Raw genomic sequence first — 17138 nt, 5'->3', positions numbered from 1 at the left:
CGCAGACCATGAAGATCTCAAAAAGGAGAAGAAGAACAAAGGAACGGTAACGACCTGTGTTTATTGCTATTACTGTGTAGCATAACTACAAGACTTAAACGATCATTTTTACAAATCAAGCAGATACAACTGCAACATTTTCACTAAATTAGTACAGTTGCCTGACACTTGGTGTAGTTTCAAGGTGTTGATGCTAGAATATTTTAGTTTATTGTTTAAATCAAATGGAGTCCACATAAATAGTTTACTACTAATTTGTTTGTTTTTTTATCTCATTTAAACACAAAACTTATTAGCATAAAAACCTGGGCATTGTTACATTTTTGTAGGGAAACGTTTTAAATATTTGTCCCATATATAAAAGACAAATAGAAAATGTCAACGCATGCGTCATTTGTTTTGCATTCAAATGTACTAAAAATGCTTTTTGCATAATGGAGAATAACTATTTGATTATATTTAGAATTAATATATTGTTTTGTTAGTGATTTATTTTGGTGTTGCTATATTGAATGATCTATTTTAGAATTAACTATATAAACTTCAAATATGTTATTTATTTATTTCAAACAGAGTAAAGAGGTGTTCGGATACCCGCTCAGCATCTTCTTCATTGTTGTGAACGAGTTCTGTGAGAGGTTCTCCTACTATGGGATGAGAGGTGAGGGGTTTGTGTATTCTCCCCCTGATTTTTTTACTTTAATGCGGTTAGCCTGAATATGTTGTAGATGTTATTTCAGACAAAGCTGTGGTTGTTGCCTTTCCACAGCGGTGCTGGTTCTGTACTTTAAGTACTTTTTGAAATGGGACGATGACTTGGCCACCTCCATCTACCACGTCTTTGTGGCTCTCTGCTACCTGACCCCCATTCTCGGGGCCATCGTGGCCGACTCCTGGCTGGGAAAGTTCAAGTAAGATGTTGATCCTTTGAAGCTGGATTTTGCAGAATGATATATGAAAACATTAACATCTTACCTGCTGTAGATAGCTCTTTAAACATTTTCAGTTTGGAGAAACAAAGCTTAATACGAGGGTTTTTAGGCTTGTTGGGAATGGATTTCTTACATCTTTAAACTTAAATCTCAAATAATTGTATGCAAAAAATATTTGCACGCTGTCAGTTTTGTATTAAAGTTTGTTAACAACCATTTCCTGGTTGTTTGCAAGCACAAGCAATAACAACAACAGCTGGCTGTAGCACTCCAGACGCAGCCTGAGGCATGTCTGACAGGAACTTTAAAATTTTTCTGCAATAGTTGCACAATGCAAAATTGACAATAGTTTCAAAGCACCGTTGCAGAAGCGTTTAAAATTTTTTTTAGATTGGGGCTGTTTTAAAACAGCATTCTACTTTGGTTTTGTCCCCACTCAGACTAGTCATTAGCTCATCAGTTTGGTCTGAATTCAACTCTGTCGATAAATTCCTCCAATCTGCACTATACTTTGAAATGTTGATGCCTGAAATGTCTTTTTTATCTTTTTTTTTCCCCAGACTATTTTGTCTATGTTAACAAAAGTTATAAATTCCCCACACACACAAAAAAACCTCTATATATCCAGTTCATTTATTTTTGTATTTGCTCCCACTGTTTCATTGGGCAAAGACTATAATCCAGTGTATTTATCACATACAGCAACAGAGTAAACTAATATTTCATCTAAATATGTGGATAAAAAAGCCTAAAGTTTGGACTTTTAAAGATTTGATGATAAAAGTTTTACCTGAAAACAATTTAAATGTCTATTTTCTGTAACATGTCTCTCACAGGACTATCATCTACCTGTCCATCGTTTACACGATTGGCCAGGTGGCGATGGCGATCAGTGCAATCCATGACATCACCGACACAAACAGAGACGGGACCCCTGACAACATGACCTTTCACATGTAGGTCTTAATATTAAAGTCACTGTCGAGGATACATTTCACCACATTTGTCCTCGTTTTTCATTTGCTTCTTCTTTCCTCAAGAGTTTTGTCTATGGTTGGCCTCTTCCTCATCGCCCTCGGCACCGGCGGCATCAAACCTTGTGTGGCTGCGTTTGGTGGAGACCAGTTTGGTGATCACCAGGTTAGATTAGTACCACCTGCCCTCATCTGTTATCGTCTAATGTTTGATCTTTGGCTGCAGTTTGCACCTTGAAACATCCGTAGTTCGAACATTTTATAGCTCACGAGCTCTCTCTTAATCTTTTATCTGCTTTTTGTTGCCGTTTATCAAATCGTGTTGTGCTGTAAATCTTAATCCCACTGTGTTTACACTGAAGTAAACATGCCATGCAACTTGCTGGTCGTTCTTGCACAAAATCTAATGGGAACATCATTCACTTTGTTTGCGATAGTGTGTTTGGCATAAAATTCTGTTTCAAGAGTAATATTTATGCATACAAGAAACACAGTTGAAACCATTTTGTGGCTCAAGAATGAGCTCAGGGAAGCATAAAACTATCAATGTATGTTGAAAAATGTAAGATTATTAGAAAATCTGGGGTTAGAGATGACAAATATCAAACACTATTTACCTCTAATTAGAAAAGTGCTCTGAGGCCACATTAGTAGTATTAGTAGTTGATTCAGTATCTTGACTAACCAGCTTTTACACTAAGAGAGGGCAATATTTAGATAAAGGTTTATATTGACTTAGTTAAACCAATTGAAGGGCCACTTGTTAAACTGTAAGAAAAACATCTGGGTTAACATGTCGGGAGAAACATTCATGATTTTTTCCCTTCAGATGGACAAGCCTCTAACATAAATAGCATATGCTTGTATGAGGTCTGTCTGTACATTTTGAATAAAGCGATATGCTTTTGGAATAGACTTTACAAAAAGATTCAGCATTTTGCATCTGTTTTTAAACCTCTTTTGAGGTAATTATACTGCAGCGTGTACACAATTAATGACCTTAACTTCTCATTTGTTCCTGAAAACTTGTAATTTTAGACAAACAATATTTTACTTAGTTTTTGGTCTCTATTGCACCAAGATTTGTCAATGAAATCCTGTTTTTTAGTGTTGTTTGTAATATTTTTTGTATATTTCAAAGCACCGAGGGTCAACTTGTCACAGTTTTGAGGGTCTCCATGGTGTCCTGGTGCAGTAATTTAATTTATCTCTTTGGATTTTCTTGTTTTTAGGTCTTAGCATCGTTTCAGATATCTTGCTTCTGCCTGGTTGTTTTCAGTTGTTATCAGCTATCTGTGCTTTGCTTGTTTAGCAGTTCATTTTTTGTTTTTCCCCATGTCCCCAGCCAGTGTTTTTTCTCAGCGTTACATGCACACGCGCATGAACAAACACATGCACACACACATGCACACACACACAGGTTTGTCTTGCTATCTTTATGTGGACTTTGCATTGACTTCCATTCATTTTTCATGCATTTCTATAGCCTAACCCTGACCTTTACCCTAACCTAACCATTACCAGTACATATCTAACCCTAAGACTAACCATTACCAGTACATATCTAATCCTAAACCTAATCTATCCTCAATTCACACATTAGTCCTAAACCTAACCCCTAACCCGCCAACGACATTTGAACCTTATGGGGACCAGGCTTTGGTCCTCACAGTGTAGTGTGTTCAAAATTGGTCCTCACAAAGTAACATAAACAAGTACACACACACACATTCATATGTAATTATCCCAGCTGCATTCATTCACTAATTCAATTTTTCTATATAAATTGTACTCATTTTGTCATTTGTGTGCAGATACTTGTATTTAATCCTCTGGTTCTGTTCTGGAGTTTAATGCATTATTAAATCAAAATGACTATATTTAATCTATAAAGGGCAATGACTGATTGAACAATGATTTATACACCTAAATGTTTTTAAATGTTCAGTTTATTCAAGTGCAGAAATCTGATTCTCATCATGGCACACAACAGGAAAGGTCACAGCAAAAACAATTTGGACTGATCTTATAAGAACTACGACTCTTCCTTTATTTATTATTTTATATTTTACAAGTGTGACTGAAAAAAGGTTTGCTAATGAACAGCACTGCTGACAGCCCCGACCAGAAAAGGACTTCTAAATCAGGGAACAGACGAAGCACAGAGTGAAAGTTCAAACTCCAAAGAGCACTGCACACAGCCAGAATCAAATCAGGCAGGAGATCACTGCTGCAACAAAAACTAGCTAAGAATGGGTTTTAAAAAAGATATGTAAGTGTATAGAAAAAGCACTAAAATACCATAACAAAACTCAAATAATGAGGCCTACACAGTGATGAAGAAGAGTTAAAATGTGCAGAATAAAAAAATATTTATTCAAGGGGCTGAAATGTTCAGATGCTGCCTTGACATTGTAGTAATATGCACTAAAAGTTACTTTATCTTTGTAGGAAAAACAAAGGAGAACATTCTTCTCTGTTTTCTATTTGTGCATCAATGGTGGGAGTCTTCTGTCAACCATCATCACTCCAATCCTCAGAGGTAAATGTGGCTGAGAGAAGCCTTAAAATCACTAAGAGAGTAGGTAAAAAACAAAATTAAAACAACTTGTCTGTTTCTATCTGAAGCCCAGGAGTGTGGCATCCACAGTCAGCAGCAGTGTTACGCTCTTGCTTTCGGAGTGCCAGCAGCGCTGATGGTGGTCGCGCTCAGTACGTGTTCATCCTAATGCAAAGGTTTTAGTTTTAAAGTGCGTGCAGAAACGCATCATTTTGCTCTGATGTTCTCTCACAGTCGTATTTATCGTCGGGAGTGGCATGTACTACAAAGCTAAACCAGAGGGGAACATCATGCTGGATGTGTGTAAATGTATCGGGGTAAGTCGTTTTCTGCATTAAACCCCATTTGAAATGATGTTTTGTGGAAAGATTATGAACAATCGTGTCTTATGTATAGCTCTTTGAGCAATCTCTCTTTACAGAAATAGAGTTTAATTCTGTTGGGATTGATAAACTGTTCATCATAGACTGACTGAAATCCTAATTTCTAAAATCCCATTTGTGTATTAGTTTGCCATGAAGAATCGGTACAGACACAGAAGCAGCAAGTACCCAAAGAGGGAGCACTGGATGGACTGGGCGGATGAAAAATATGATGTAAGTTTTTATTTTTTGGGGTTAATAATAGCTGTCTCTTCAGAGGGCCTGCACTTGTTCATTCTCTGTCTCTCTTTGCTGCAGAAACTCCTCATTGCTCAGATAAAAATGGTGCTGAAGGTCCTTTTCTTATACATCCCCCTGCCAATGTTCTGGACCCTGTTTGATCAAAAGGTAATTTTAAGCTATACATCTGTTTTGAAAGGCAACAGAATCTGTCTGCAGCAGTGCTAAATATTTTTTTTTATCACTTTTAAAGGGTTCGAGATGGACTCTGCAAGCCACCACAATGGATGGACATTTTGTAAGTTTGACGATACATGCATCATTTACATTCCCATCACTTACATTTTCATCATTTACATTTTCATCATTTACATTTTCATCATTTACTAAAGCAGTGGCTTCATGATATTCCTTCTTTGTGTCTGCAGGGGTCACTTGTCATCCAGCCTGATCAAATGCAGGTAAATAAATAAAACTTTGTCACTCCAATTCAGATTTATACTACTGTGTTGGAAAGGAGACTCACTCAACATTTGTTTGTTAAAGACATTCAACCCCATCTTGATCCTCACTATGGTGCCGATTATGGACAACTTGATTTACCCTCTCATCAAAAAATGTGGTCTAAACTTTACGTAAGTGAGACGTTCAAGAGATGTAATCTCTGTTTCTCTTTGTTTCCCATTAATCAGTAAGAACCTGCTTAGCTCCAGAATTAATAGCTGGACAATTAGTATCATTGTTAATGTAGTTTAGCGTCAACCTGAAACAAGTGGAAGTGGCTGCCTCTCTCACTCAACCCTTTCCACTTGTTTCAGGTTTTTTGCTAAACTACGTACATTATATATATATATGCATATGTTTACATATATACATATACATATAAGTACAAAAACATTTAGTGTAAACAGCTGCTGCTTTTAATGCCACCATATTGCCTCTATTTTCTGAACTGTTTTGCCTAATTGCCTTGAGCAACAGAAGTTCATGAGATTTTATAAAAATCATGATTCTGTTTTTGAATTCTGCTTTGCATTCTTCTTCTTCTTTCGGGCTGTCCCTCTTCAGGGGTCGTCACAGCGAGTCGTCCTGCATCTCACTCTGTCCTCTAAATCCTCTCTCCTCATTCCAACTACCTCCATGTCCTCTCTAACTGCTTCGTTATTTCTCCTCTTTGTCTTTTTCCTGGCAGCTGCATTTCTAACATCCTTCTACCAGTATACCCACTGTCAAACCACTATCCCTCCTCTGGACATGTCCAAACCATCTCAGTGTGGTCTCTCTAACTTTATCTCCCAGTTGTTCCTGTGCTGTACCTCTGATCTAATTCCTAATCTTATCCATCCTTGTCACTCCTAAGGAGAACCTCAACATCTTCATTTCTGCCATTTCCAGTGCTTTCTCATCTTTTTGTCAACACTACTGTCTCCAAACCAAAGACAGTTGGTCTCACTCCTCTATTGTAAATCTTTCCTTTGACCTTTGCTGCCACACTTATGTCACATATCACTTCAGAAACTTTTCTCCATCCTCTCTTCTTCAAGTCTTTCCACACTGGAAGACTGGTTATATTTCAAGCAATCTAAATCAAACTATCAAGGCTAAAGGTAAAAAAAAAAAATAATGAAGAGAAAAAAGAAGATATTTCTAAAATAAATATTTTGGATGCTGACATTTTAAACAGACATGTAACAAAACTTTATGTCAATTTAATAGACCGCTGAAAAGAATGACAGTGGGGATGTTTCTGGCATCTATTGCTTTTGTCTGTGCAGCTGTGGTCCAGCTTCAAATTGATGTAAGTCGAGAACAATGAATACTTTTTTCTCATGTACCAGTACATTAAATGACAAGACAGCTGAGTGGTTAATTTAATCTAAATAAATCATCAGTGCTGTTTTTTAATTTTCAGAAAACTTTGCCCGTCTTCCCCTCCGCCTCCCAGAGTCAGTTAAAATTAATGAACATGGGAAATAAACCAGTTACAGTTCAGTTACCAGGCATAGAGCCGGTGAATCTTCTTGCAAATCAGGTATGTTTATTTTACTGATAACAACAAACTTTATAAATACATTTTACATTCATAATTCAAAAGCGTAAAACGAGTCATTAACCCAGAGTTTGCTCTGCTTACCCTACAGGTCAGCGATGACTATTTCACTTTTGAAGAACAACAAATTGACGTCACAATAGACAAAGCTTCAATTACACAAAGCATCTTTTTGGCCAAAAATGAGCGACAAACGCTTCTCATCCCCTCAAATATCAGTGACGTGTGGCTGCTGGTGAGTAAAAAACACACAATGAAAATAAAGACACATAGAAGAGAATCTGATGCGTAAATTAATAAAATAAATTCTCCTCTTAGACGGAGGATTTAACTTCGAAGCCACAAGAAGGAAAAAATGCAATCCGGTAAGGTTATTTAGTAATCTTCAAGACATTTTAATAGCTTAAATTGATCTGTGTCCATATAAATGCAACCCTTAGTTTTCTGTGCCGTGGAAATTGTTGAACTAGTTCTAGTTTTATCAACTCTTGCTTCATATATTTCAGGTTTGTAAACGGGATGAGTGTAGCAGTGAATGTCTCCACTGCTGGAGTCTTGTTTGAACAAATTGAGCCCCTTTATTTTTCCAACTACTCCACGATAAAAAATGGAAGGTAACAGATCCTCATCTGCCGAGTATTTTATTACCACAGAGATTAATATGAACTTAAAGCTGAACAAGTTCTCAAAGATGTTTCCTTCCTTGGTCATCAGGACAATGTTCACCTTGCAGAGCGGTTCACAGTCGTGTGAATTCAGCAGGGATTTTGGATTTGGAAGTTCATACACGTACTTCTTACCCAGCACTTTTACCTTTGAGCCAAATGTAAGTTTTAGACCTAAATATAATGGTGTATGTGGGAAATTTTGCATTTACACATGTTCCAAAATACTAAATTCTTAGCAAATACTGCACAGTGTATGAGTAACTTCATGTTTCATAACTCACCAACAGGGAGCAAAATTATGTGCAGTAACAATGGCAATAACAAATATATGCTACAACTTCACCACCTTGCAAACAGAAAGTTAAAACTAGCTGTGATGTACAGTAAGCTTGAAAAAAGAAGAAAAAACAATAGTCACATGCCTCTTATTTCCTCATCATGAATAATTATTTAATATATATGTATGTGTATATATGATATATTTATGTTTATGTTTTCCTAAACACACCTATCAAACACCCATTTTGTCTTATGTCAATCATTTTTGATGACCTATGATGTAAGTCGTCAAAGCTAATTGCTCTTAGCAAACACTAAATGACTCCAGGTCGGGTAATTTTACAAACACTGTGCTGAAATTTGGTGTGGTAGTAGCTGAGAGTCATCTCCTACACATACTCTGAGCACTGAGATATCATGTGACACTTTTGTTTAAAACTTTGACATCAACGCAGCAGGCAATATGCATTCTCTCAAGGAATGCTGGTTTCATTCTACAATAAACGGCGTAATTTGTGCCATAATTACTGTTTTGGTGAAACGAAGCGACGCTCTTGGTTTGAACTTTCAGTGAGATTTGCTAAAACTTTTCAGTAGAAAACTAATTTTGACCTGTATTTATCAAACTGATTCATTTCAGTGTCAGGTGTCCATAACTGAAGCGGAGGACATCAAGCCCAACTCGGCTCCCATGGCTCTCCAGATCCCGCAGTACTTCTTCATCACTGCTGGTGAAGTGATGTTTTCTGTGACTGGTTTGGAGTTCTCTTACTCACAGGTACAAAAATCATTTCAACATCATACGTCAGTGCAGCCATTAAAGATTTCAAGATACATGTTTATTGGTTATAGTCAGGGCTTAATATGAGCCGGATCTTGCCGGAATAGGATCCGGGAACTCTCTTATTTTGACAGGGTGCATTCCAGTAACTGTTTGCTTGGATCCAGTAACTCTTAGGCTTAATAAAAATAAAGTTACAAACAAATATGACTGCTTTGAATGAATAAAACTTATATTGGATATGTAAACTGAAAATAATTACATAAACACTCATTTTAAACACAACCGCCACTTACGACTTCTTAATATCAAATACGAGCTGCCTCTTCAAGTAGCATTTCCACATCTACCCTTAAAACATCTCCACCCCTAAAAGAGTGGCGGGGTGAGTGCTGAACGAGCTAACCAGGCAGTCGTACGCGGGCAGGAGCTCATAGGCAGCTGCAGGCAGGCGCCTGGAGGTTTCACACATAATCGGACAACAACGAGCAGGGACAGTGTTGGGCTTGGTTTCAAGCCCGGCTTACTTGACGGTTCTGTCAAGTAATGGGGAGGGGGGGAGGATGACAGAAGCAGAGTGTTTACAAATGTAGGTAAACGTAGATGTTTAACAACCCGTTAAAATAAACCAAAATGAAGAAATCACATCTACTTTATTCAAGCAATTTTTTTTATTTTTTTTTTGAGGGGGACTCCCAGACCACCCCCTCCTGGCCTGCCAGACATTTGCGTTCCAGCATTGATCGGTTTATAAATTAAGCCTTGGTTATAATATTATAAAAGTGAAAAATATTGATTAATCCCATTTATTTAATTTGGAATTCATTCATTCAACCTTTATTTATGCAGGTTAGTCTCATTAAGCCTCGAGGACTCATTTACAAGAGAGACCTGATTTAAACAAAGAACACAGATGACAACAGTAGACGATCATAAAAAAAGCATATAAAATGAAAAGTAAATGGGAGAAATTCTATTTTTTTTTTTAAAGAAACAAAAGCAGCTAGGTTAAAGCGATGTAGAATATTAAAAACTAGAACATGTCTGCATTAGTTTTGGCCATGAACTTAGTAAATGTTTGAAGCCACTTAGAGAGGTCAAGGTCGAGAGCTTCAGATCTTTTTGCAAGATATTCCAGAAAACAGGAGCGGAGGAGAAGGCCATTTGCCTAGTTCAGTCCTCACTGAGGAAACACTGCATGTAATAATGTCCTGAGAGCGCACGCTGTAGCTGCACTCACGCAGTGACATGTAGGAGGAAATGTATGAAGGCAGCAGACCAAGAAGTGATTTAAACATGAAAATGTACCAGTGAGAGAGTCTGCGTGAAGTTAATGATGAACAGTTAACCAGTGAATGGTGCAGTGCAGCAGCTACAGCCAGTTATGAATCTTAGCGCACCGTGTTAGACAAGAAATGATGTGCTTGAGGCAGGAATAAAAGCAAGCCAGTGTAAAAACATATGTAGCACTGAGAGCCAAACTGTGATAGACGACTTGTAGTATTAACAAGAACGAGCTGAGGAGCACAAGAACAATTTTATGAAGTTGACTTGGTCTTCTTATTTTCTAGATCTCCATCAAACTGATTGTTTGTGATGTGCCATTTTCATAACGAGGCCTCTTTTGTACAAATGATGGCCATTTCTGCTTTCAAATCAAACAAAACCATATGTCTCTCTGCCAGAGCAAGTGCAAAAGAAACTGTATTACATGTTAATGACAGCTGAGCAGCATAATTATCTATAGACTGATTCTAAAGCGCAGTCTGGCTGTTGTTGAAGGATTGAACTTACTGGGCATAAAATGTCTGCTGCTGACAGCCAGATATACAACTATATAATACGTTAAATAGGTGGTCATAAAGTTATGATTGATTTTATTCAACCATTCAGAAATTCAGACAAGAACAGCTTAAATTCTCAATCTTTTTTTGTTTGTTTGTTTGTTTATTGTCTTTATAAATTTATTTAAATTCTTCTTTATTTTTGTCAACAAGGCACCTAGTAACATGAAGGCAGTGCTGCAAGCAGGCTGGCTGCTGACCGTTGCTATTGGCAACATTATTGTCCTGATTGTGGCAGAGCTTGCAAAGATTCCCAAAAAGGTAGACAAAAAAAATGCAATCTGACATTCATGACAATGAAAACAACACATGCTGTGATATTCAAGTTAAACTCCACATCTCTCTCCTGTTGCTCCAAAGTGGGCCGAGTACATCCTGTTTGCCTCTCTGTTGGTGGCTGTGTGCGTCATCTTCTCCTTCATGGCATATTTCTACACGTACATCGATCCTGCGGAGATCGAGGCCCAGTTCAGAAAGAAAGACGGTGACGATGACGAGGATAAAAATGCCGAGCTGCAGACGTTAGAGGTGGAGATGATGAAGAAAGGTGATGATAAAGATAATAAAGACAAACAAACCCAATTATGAACAACAGCCACTAGGAATGGATTCATATTCAGAGTATGACATCAACACAAATGGGATAATGTATAAAGATTGTGTATGTGTGTGTGAATTTTAAATATTTTATATTGTAATGGCAAAATGACATCATAAGCTAACCAAACCAAAACCTATATCACTGAATTTAGAAAAACAAATTCATATAATAAATGTGATATTGGAGATGTAACCCACTAGCTAACATCAATCCACTAATCTATGCATTTTGTTTTTATATGTATTTTTATATGAATGTCTTAGTTATGACAAAATAAACAATTTAAAAAAACATAATTCCTCTGTGTGTTTTTCACATAACTTTGTTCTCCTGGGATTTTGTTCTCAAATTGCTTTGCAGGCTTAAAATATGAATTATTACTTAATATAATTATTATAAACATATCAAACCAATACCTTGATTTAGCTAACAAAATTAGATTACCCATGATTGTGTTTGTAGCCTTTTACTGATGGGGCAGTGGTACATTTTGGAACATACAATAAGATGCTCTTAATAATTACAGTAAAAACTGGAAACACTCTCATTTAAACATTACAATCAGTATAGTTAAAACCAGACAGTGTTGTTTGGTTTTTCACAATATTGGTTTAAAAAAGCCATTAATTGTGAGAATATTTGTCAGACGACTTGTTTGCATCACAATCAACATTTCAGACATATATTTCCTTTTGGAACAAATTATATCACATTTTTCATTTTGGTGTACTCAAGAAAGTCACAATCCTTCCAGCAGAGTATCAACATTGGGAATATTTTGTATAAAAATCCTTTATATTAGTAAATCACATTATAAATAACTACAATGCAGTTGTAATTAGTCAAAAATTTATTTCACATATACCTGTACCGTATTTTTTGGACTATAAGGCGCACCAGATTATAAGGTGCAATATCAATGAACGGGTCTGTTTTCATACATAAGGTGCATCGGATTATAAGGCGCGAAACAAGTTCATTTTGACATATTTGTGAGCGCTGCGCACCACATTGAATCGCTTCGACGTCAGTAAGCACAACCAGAATTAATACATAAGGCACACTGGATTATAAATACTACAGTATGCTCGCGCGTCCTGTCAGTCACGTGAAAACTGTGTGCACTGTCCACAGAGGGTTGAGACTTCATACTCGAGCGTTCACCCTGAGCGGCTGCAGAGCAGCTCCGCAGGCAAGGGGCGTTTACCTTCGGGACATATTGAGGTCGCCGATTGGTCATTTGCTGACACACCTACTGGATTGATTGACAGGTCGCAAAAAACAAAAAAATACAAAACGAGAGCTGGCAGCCCCAGCCGCAGCGGTGCTCTGTGTTTATATGTTGTTAATAAAAAGTTCTAAAAAATAAAAACAGGGACCACTGGCTCTGCAGCCCACGCATCAGGCCAGCCCACCAGGAAATCTCCAGATTTCACAGCCACGCTGGACCTGATTTTAATTTGCTCGTGACAAAGTCCTTCATTTCTCACCATTTCAGTCATGGAGTCAACGGAGAAGGAAGAGACCACTTACCTCTTGGGAAAAGAAAAAAACTAAAGAAAAGGCCATTAAACCAGATCAGGGATGAAGAAGGGGAATTTAATACATTGGTGTCGCATATAAAACAGTCAGTCGCTGGGCAGTTTATTGTGCAACATCAAGTACGTGTACGTGGTCGTAAAAATTGAGCTTTGCACGGACATGCCCTGCAAGCGTCCACTTCAACTCTAATCTGGTACGCGCGGACCTCCGCAGACTCACGTACGCACAAGTATACTGGAGACTTAAGGCTCACTGTGGATTTTCGAGAAAATTCAAGGATTTTAAGTGTGCCTTATAGTCTGAAAAATATGGTACTTGTAAATACATGGAGGTGAAAGCAATGATATGAAACATGGGACCATTTATCCAGAATGAGCTATCTGAAAAGTTTGTTGCAGATGGACTTCTGAAATATTTGTTGGAATAAAAGAATTGAATTATGTATACGGGGATCAAATATCGGGCAGCACGGTGGCGCAACTGGTAGAGCTGCTGCCTCTCAGCAAGCAGGTCCCTGGTTCAAACCCCGGTCCAGGGGCCGTTCTGGGTGGAGTTTGCATGTTCTCTCCGTGCATGCGTGGGTTTTCTCCGGGTGCTCCGGTTTCCTCCCACAGACCAAAAACATGCATGTTAGGCTGATTGGTAACTCTAAATTGTCCCTAGGTGTGAGTGAGAGAGTGAATGTTTGTTTGTCTCGTTTGTCTCTATGTGTCCCTGTGATGGACTTGCGACCCGTCCAGGGTGTACCCCGCCCATCGCACAGTGATTGCTGGACATGGGCACCAGCGACCCCCGTGACCCAAAATGGAATAAACGGGTAAAGATAATGGATGGATGGATGGATCAAATATCTACTTTACATTATAAAAGTTAAAACTGCATTTTGAGCCTTTTTTAAGAATATGCAAATGTTTAAACAAGTTTTTTTTTTCTTGTATGATCCTATTTGTAGATTATGAAATATTTTTGTTCAATTCAGATCCTTTTAATTAAAATTGAACTTGGACAGATTATATTACTCATGTTTTAAGGAGTAATTGGGACAGACATAAGGATTGATTATATGATACAACTTCCTACCATAAATTCTTTGGTGACGTTTTGGTTAACGAGTAACGACGTTTTCTCCCTCTGCTCTTCCTGATTGGTCCAAAAGAAGAAGAAAAAAAAAATGAGATTACATTAACCAAGATGGCTCCGGGAGACGGAGGAAAAACGATGCCAGAGTAAAACAAGAAGTGGCACAACTACACAGCAGCGTGCGTTTACCCCTCGTTTGCAGCTGATTTTAACCGGACTGTTCTGTCTTATCACCGGGGAAGCGACGGGGCCGCGCCGAGAGCTTCCGGAGTTACCGTTACTCTGCTAAATGCTAACAGGCGGCTAACATTAGCCTTCAACTGCGGAAGGAGAGTTGGGAGAAGGCTCCAAGTAGAAGCAGACGAGTCGAGCTGGTCCAGAATAAATAAGTAACGTTTGGACACTTTTAACAGCCTTGCAGAGTTAACTGTACTCAAGGTGGGGGTCTGGAAAGTGTCGTTACTTATCTGATAAGGAAAGCTGGAGAGGCGTCATCTGCTTATTGACGCCATGGCTCACTCCCCTATTCAGACTGGACTACCGGGGATCCAGGTAACCAGCATTAATACGTTTTCCTTTTTATTTTTAGAGATGTAAGTTATCATTTACAATGTTTTGGATATAGCCACTTTTCATAATAAATTAATCTGGTCACTGTGCCTCCCACAATTACTGCCTATCACCTGACAGAGTTTATGAAGTGGACACATTCACCTGCCTGAACAAACTATAGCTTGTTTATTTCCGCGTTTTTTCCTGTTTCTCTTTAGTTTTATGGTTAAATGGCACAAGCAGTTTATCTTGAGAGGTGCTGCACCGTTTCTGTGCTGTTCCTATATTTGCATTTATGATGTGAATTCAGGTGAAAAGCACAAAACAGCACAGCTTAACTGGCCACATTTCAGTTTAAATGCACTTTTTGTTAAAAAGCTCCCTCAGGGAATATGTTGGACGTGTAGCAGCATAGTTGCAATTATTGCAATTTATACAACTAGCTTAAAATTATGTAGTAAAACCATCGGAATATCATGAAACAATAAATGCTTATTGGGTTTTTTCACATTCATTGTGTTCATAGTAATTAGTTTGCATATTCATTATGTTGTTAAATTAGTATTAGCTAAAGTTATGATTTTTTTCCTAGCATTTATACCATTTATATCCATTGACTCCCTGTCAAATTCAGAATAGAATTCAAAATCTTCTAATCTGTAAAGCTCTCAACAACCTAGCTCCATCTTATATTACTCAACTTATTGTACCATATTTTCCTAACAGAGCACTTGGCTCTCAAACTGCAGGCTTACTTGCGTTTCCTAGAGTTTCCAAAAGCAGAATGGGAGGAAGATCTTCCAGTTATCAGGCTCCTCTCTTGTGGAACCAACTTCCAGTTTCTGTCTGTAACATTTTCCAGTTTTAAGACTGGGCTTAAGACTTTCTTTTTTAGTAAATCATGTAGTTAAGGTTGGCTTGTTATGCTGCCATAGGCTTAGACTACTCGAGGACAAATTGACCTAATTTCTTAAAACAAATAGTTACAAATGAGTAGTTTTCATTTGAAATTATTTTGTGATTCTCGACCTGCCATTGTGTATCTGTTCCTTTCAAACCCAGCCGGTCGAAGCAGATGGCCGCTTGTCCTGAGCCTGGTTCTGCTAAAGGTTTCTTCCTCATGAGGGAGTTTTTCCTTTCCACTGTCGCTGTTATACTTCAAGATGATAGTTCTGTGATGGAGTTAAATTCAAAGCAGTCTGCTCCTCAGATAAATAATGTTATTAACTTACTTTTTATACATATGAATGTTTCTGTTCAGTGCCCTGAGATGACTTCTGTTGTGACTTGGTGCTGTATAAATAAACTGAATTGAGTTGAATCTATACGGACACAGTTTTCCAAATCCCAGGCTTGCATTTAGAAATGTTTAAATTTGAAGCCGAAAGTAGCCACACAACCCTCAAAATATTTCATTTGCAATATAATGGGGGAGTGGTGGCACAGGTTAGAGAAGGTGGGCCTGTGATCGGAAGATCGTCGCTTCAAGCCCCAGTACTGACAACATTTTTTAAAAAATGTGGGTGGGGTGAAGCACCCACACCTGCCCCCACCCTCATTCGCCCCACTCTGGGCCCATGAGCAAGGCCCTTAACCCCCATCTGCTCCCTAAACAGGTCTCTCTTGAAAATGAGTTCTCGTGACTCAATTAGACTACCTGGATAAATAAAGGCTAAATGAAAGAATGAAATAATTAAAGCACAACTAGCAGTCACTTAAAAAAAAAAAAATCTGTAATCAGTGTTTGGATATTTGTTTCGGTAACTAACAACAAAGCTACGAAACATCTGTCCTTATCTGCGCATTATTTATTTCTCATCAACACTTAAAAATCTGTTATTTATTGCTCCAGTAAAGGTGTCGTAAACCTGCGGGCTGTGGATGTGGCAGGTCTATTCTCAACATGTGTGGTCACTGTGCTGACATTTTAAATTTCACCTGGATGACTGATCACGCCAGTGTTATGACAGGATTTTAGTTTTGTTGTTTCTAATCTGCGTATTTCTGCACAGCTCTCTTTGATGTAAAGCCCCTTAGCTCGCCAGCAAATTCAACAATCCCCTCTGCCAGGTTTTCAAAGTGGAGCTGCTCATCTCTCTTTCCTTGTAGGTTGTGCATTAGCAGTTTTACAGGAAAAGTGTTCCCATGGGTGGGGACTATAAAGCAATTTCTTGTGTACTCCAATTTATCATTGTCTTTTTGACTTTTACCTGGTCAGTTAGAAATCTGTCTTAATTGCATAAAGCCTTTTTTTTATTTTTTTTATAAAGCTACTAAAGAGTATATGTCTTAAATGTATTATTACTCATTAGATTATTCATATGTCAACTACATTGATGATGAAATGTATTTTTCTAAATGATTTATTTCGTTTTACTGGTCAATTTAGAAGCTAATATGCCCTCCCCAGTTCTCCATGGGGAAACAGGCCATTTAGCTCGGTCAATAATTTAGGATGTAGTCACTCAGTTTGTAGTGGAAGGCCATTAAGCCACAGATGACTATATTATGTTATTTTATGATGCAAGCATTACACAGGGCAGGAATTACAGTAGTCCCTCGTTTATCGTAGGTGTAGGGGATCCGTACCCTAAAGACCCACGATAAGTGAAAAAACGCGAAGTAGGAATAGTAGTACAAGTAGTAAGTAGTAGTTTATTATATATATATATA

The 17138-nt window shown here is 37.9% G+C and overlaps 2 protein-coding genes across 2 annotated transcripts in view; both read left to right on the top strand.

The window, feature by feature from the left end:
* The first annotated feature begins 639 nt into the window (after positions 1–639).
* On the top strand, positions 640–11285 carry slc15a1a (solute carrier family 15 member 1a). Its single transcript, XM_037686471.1, has 21 exons — positions 640–661; positions 770–911; positions 1769–1888; positions 1973–2072; positions 4358–4448; positions 4535–4618; positions 4701–4783; positions 4976–5062; positions 5147–5236; positions 5322–5366; positions 5497–5529; positions 5615–5703; positions 6785–6866; positions 6981–7100; positions 7210–7353; positions 7437–7483; positions 7625–7732; positions 7833–7944; positions 8706–8843; positions 10844–10951; positions 11051–11285. The coding sequence occupies exons 1-21, from the start codon at positions 655–657 to the stop codon at positions 11276–11278; spliced, it is 2058 nt and encodes a 685-aa protein (XP_037542399.1). The 5' UTR covers positions 640–654; the 3' UTR covers positions 11279–11285.
* A 2700-nt stretch (positions 11286–13985) lies between these two features.
* Positions 13986–17138, top strand: part of stk24a (serine/threonine kinase 24a (STE20 homolog, yeast)) — an 11384-nt gene continuing 8231 nt past the window's right edge. The window contains exon 1 of the mRNA XM_037686470.1: positions 13986–14465. Coding sequence (XP_037542398.1) covers positions 14424–14465 — 42 coding nt within the window. The 5' untranslated portion in view covers positions 13986–14423. The remainder of the gene's footprint in view (positions 14466–17138) is intronic.

The sequence above is a fragment of the Nematolebias whitei genome, chromosome 13, assembly GCF_014905685.2.
Source record: "Nematolebias whitei isolate Nwh7 chromosome 13, NemWhi1, whole genome shotgun sequence".
Taxonomy (NCBI): Eukaryota; Metazoa; Chordata; class Actinopteri; order Cyprinodontiformes; family Rivulidae; genus Nematolebias; species Nematolebias whitei.
This window is presented reverse-complemented; position numbering and strand designations above follow the sequence as displayed.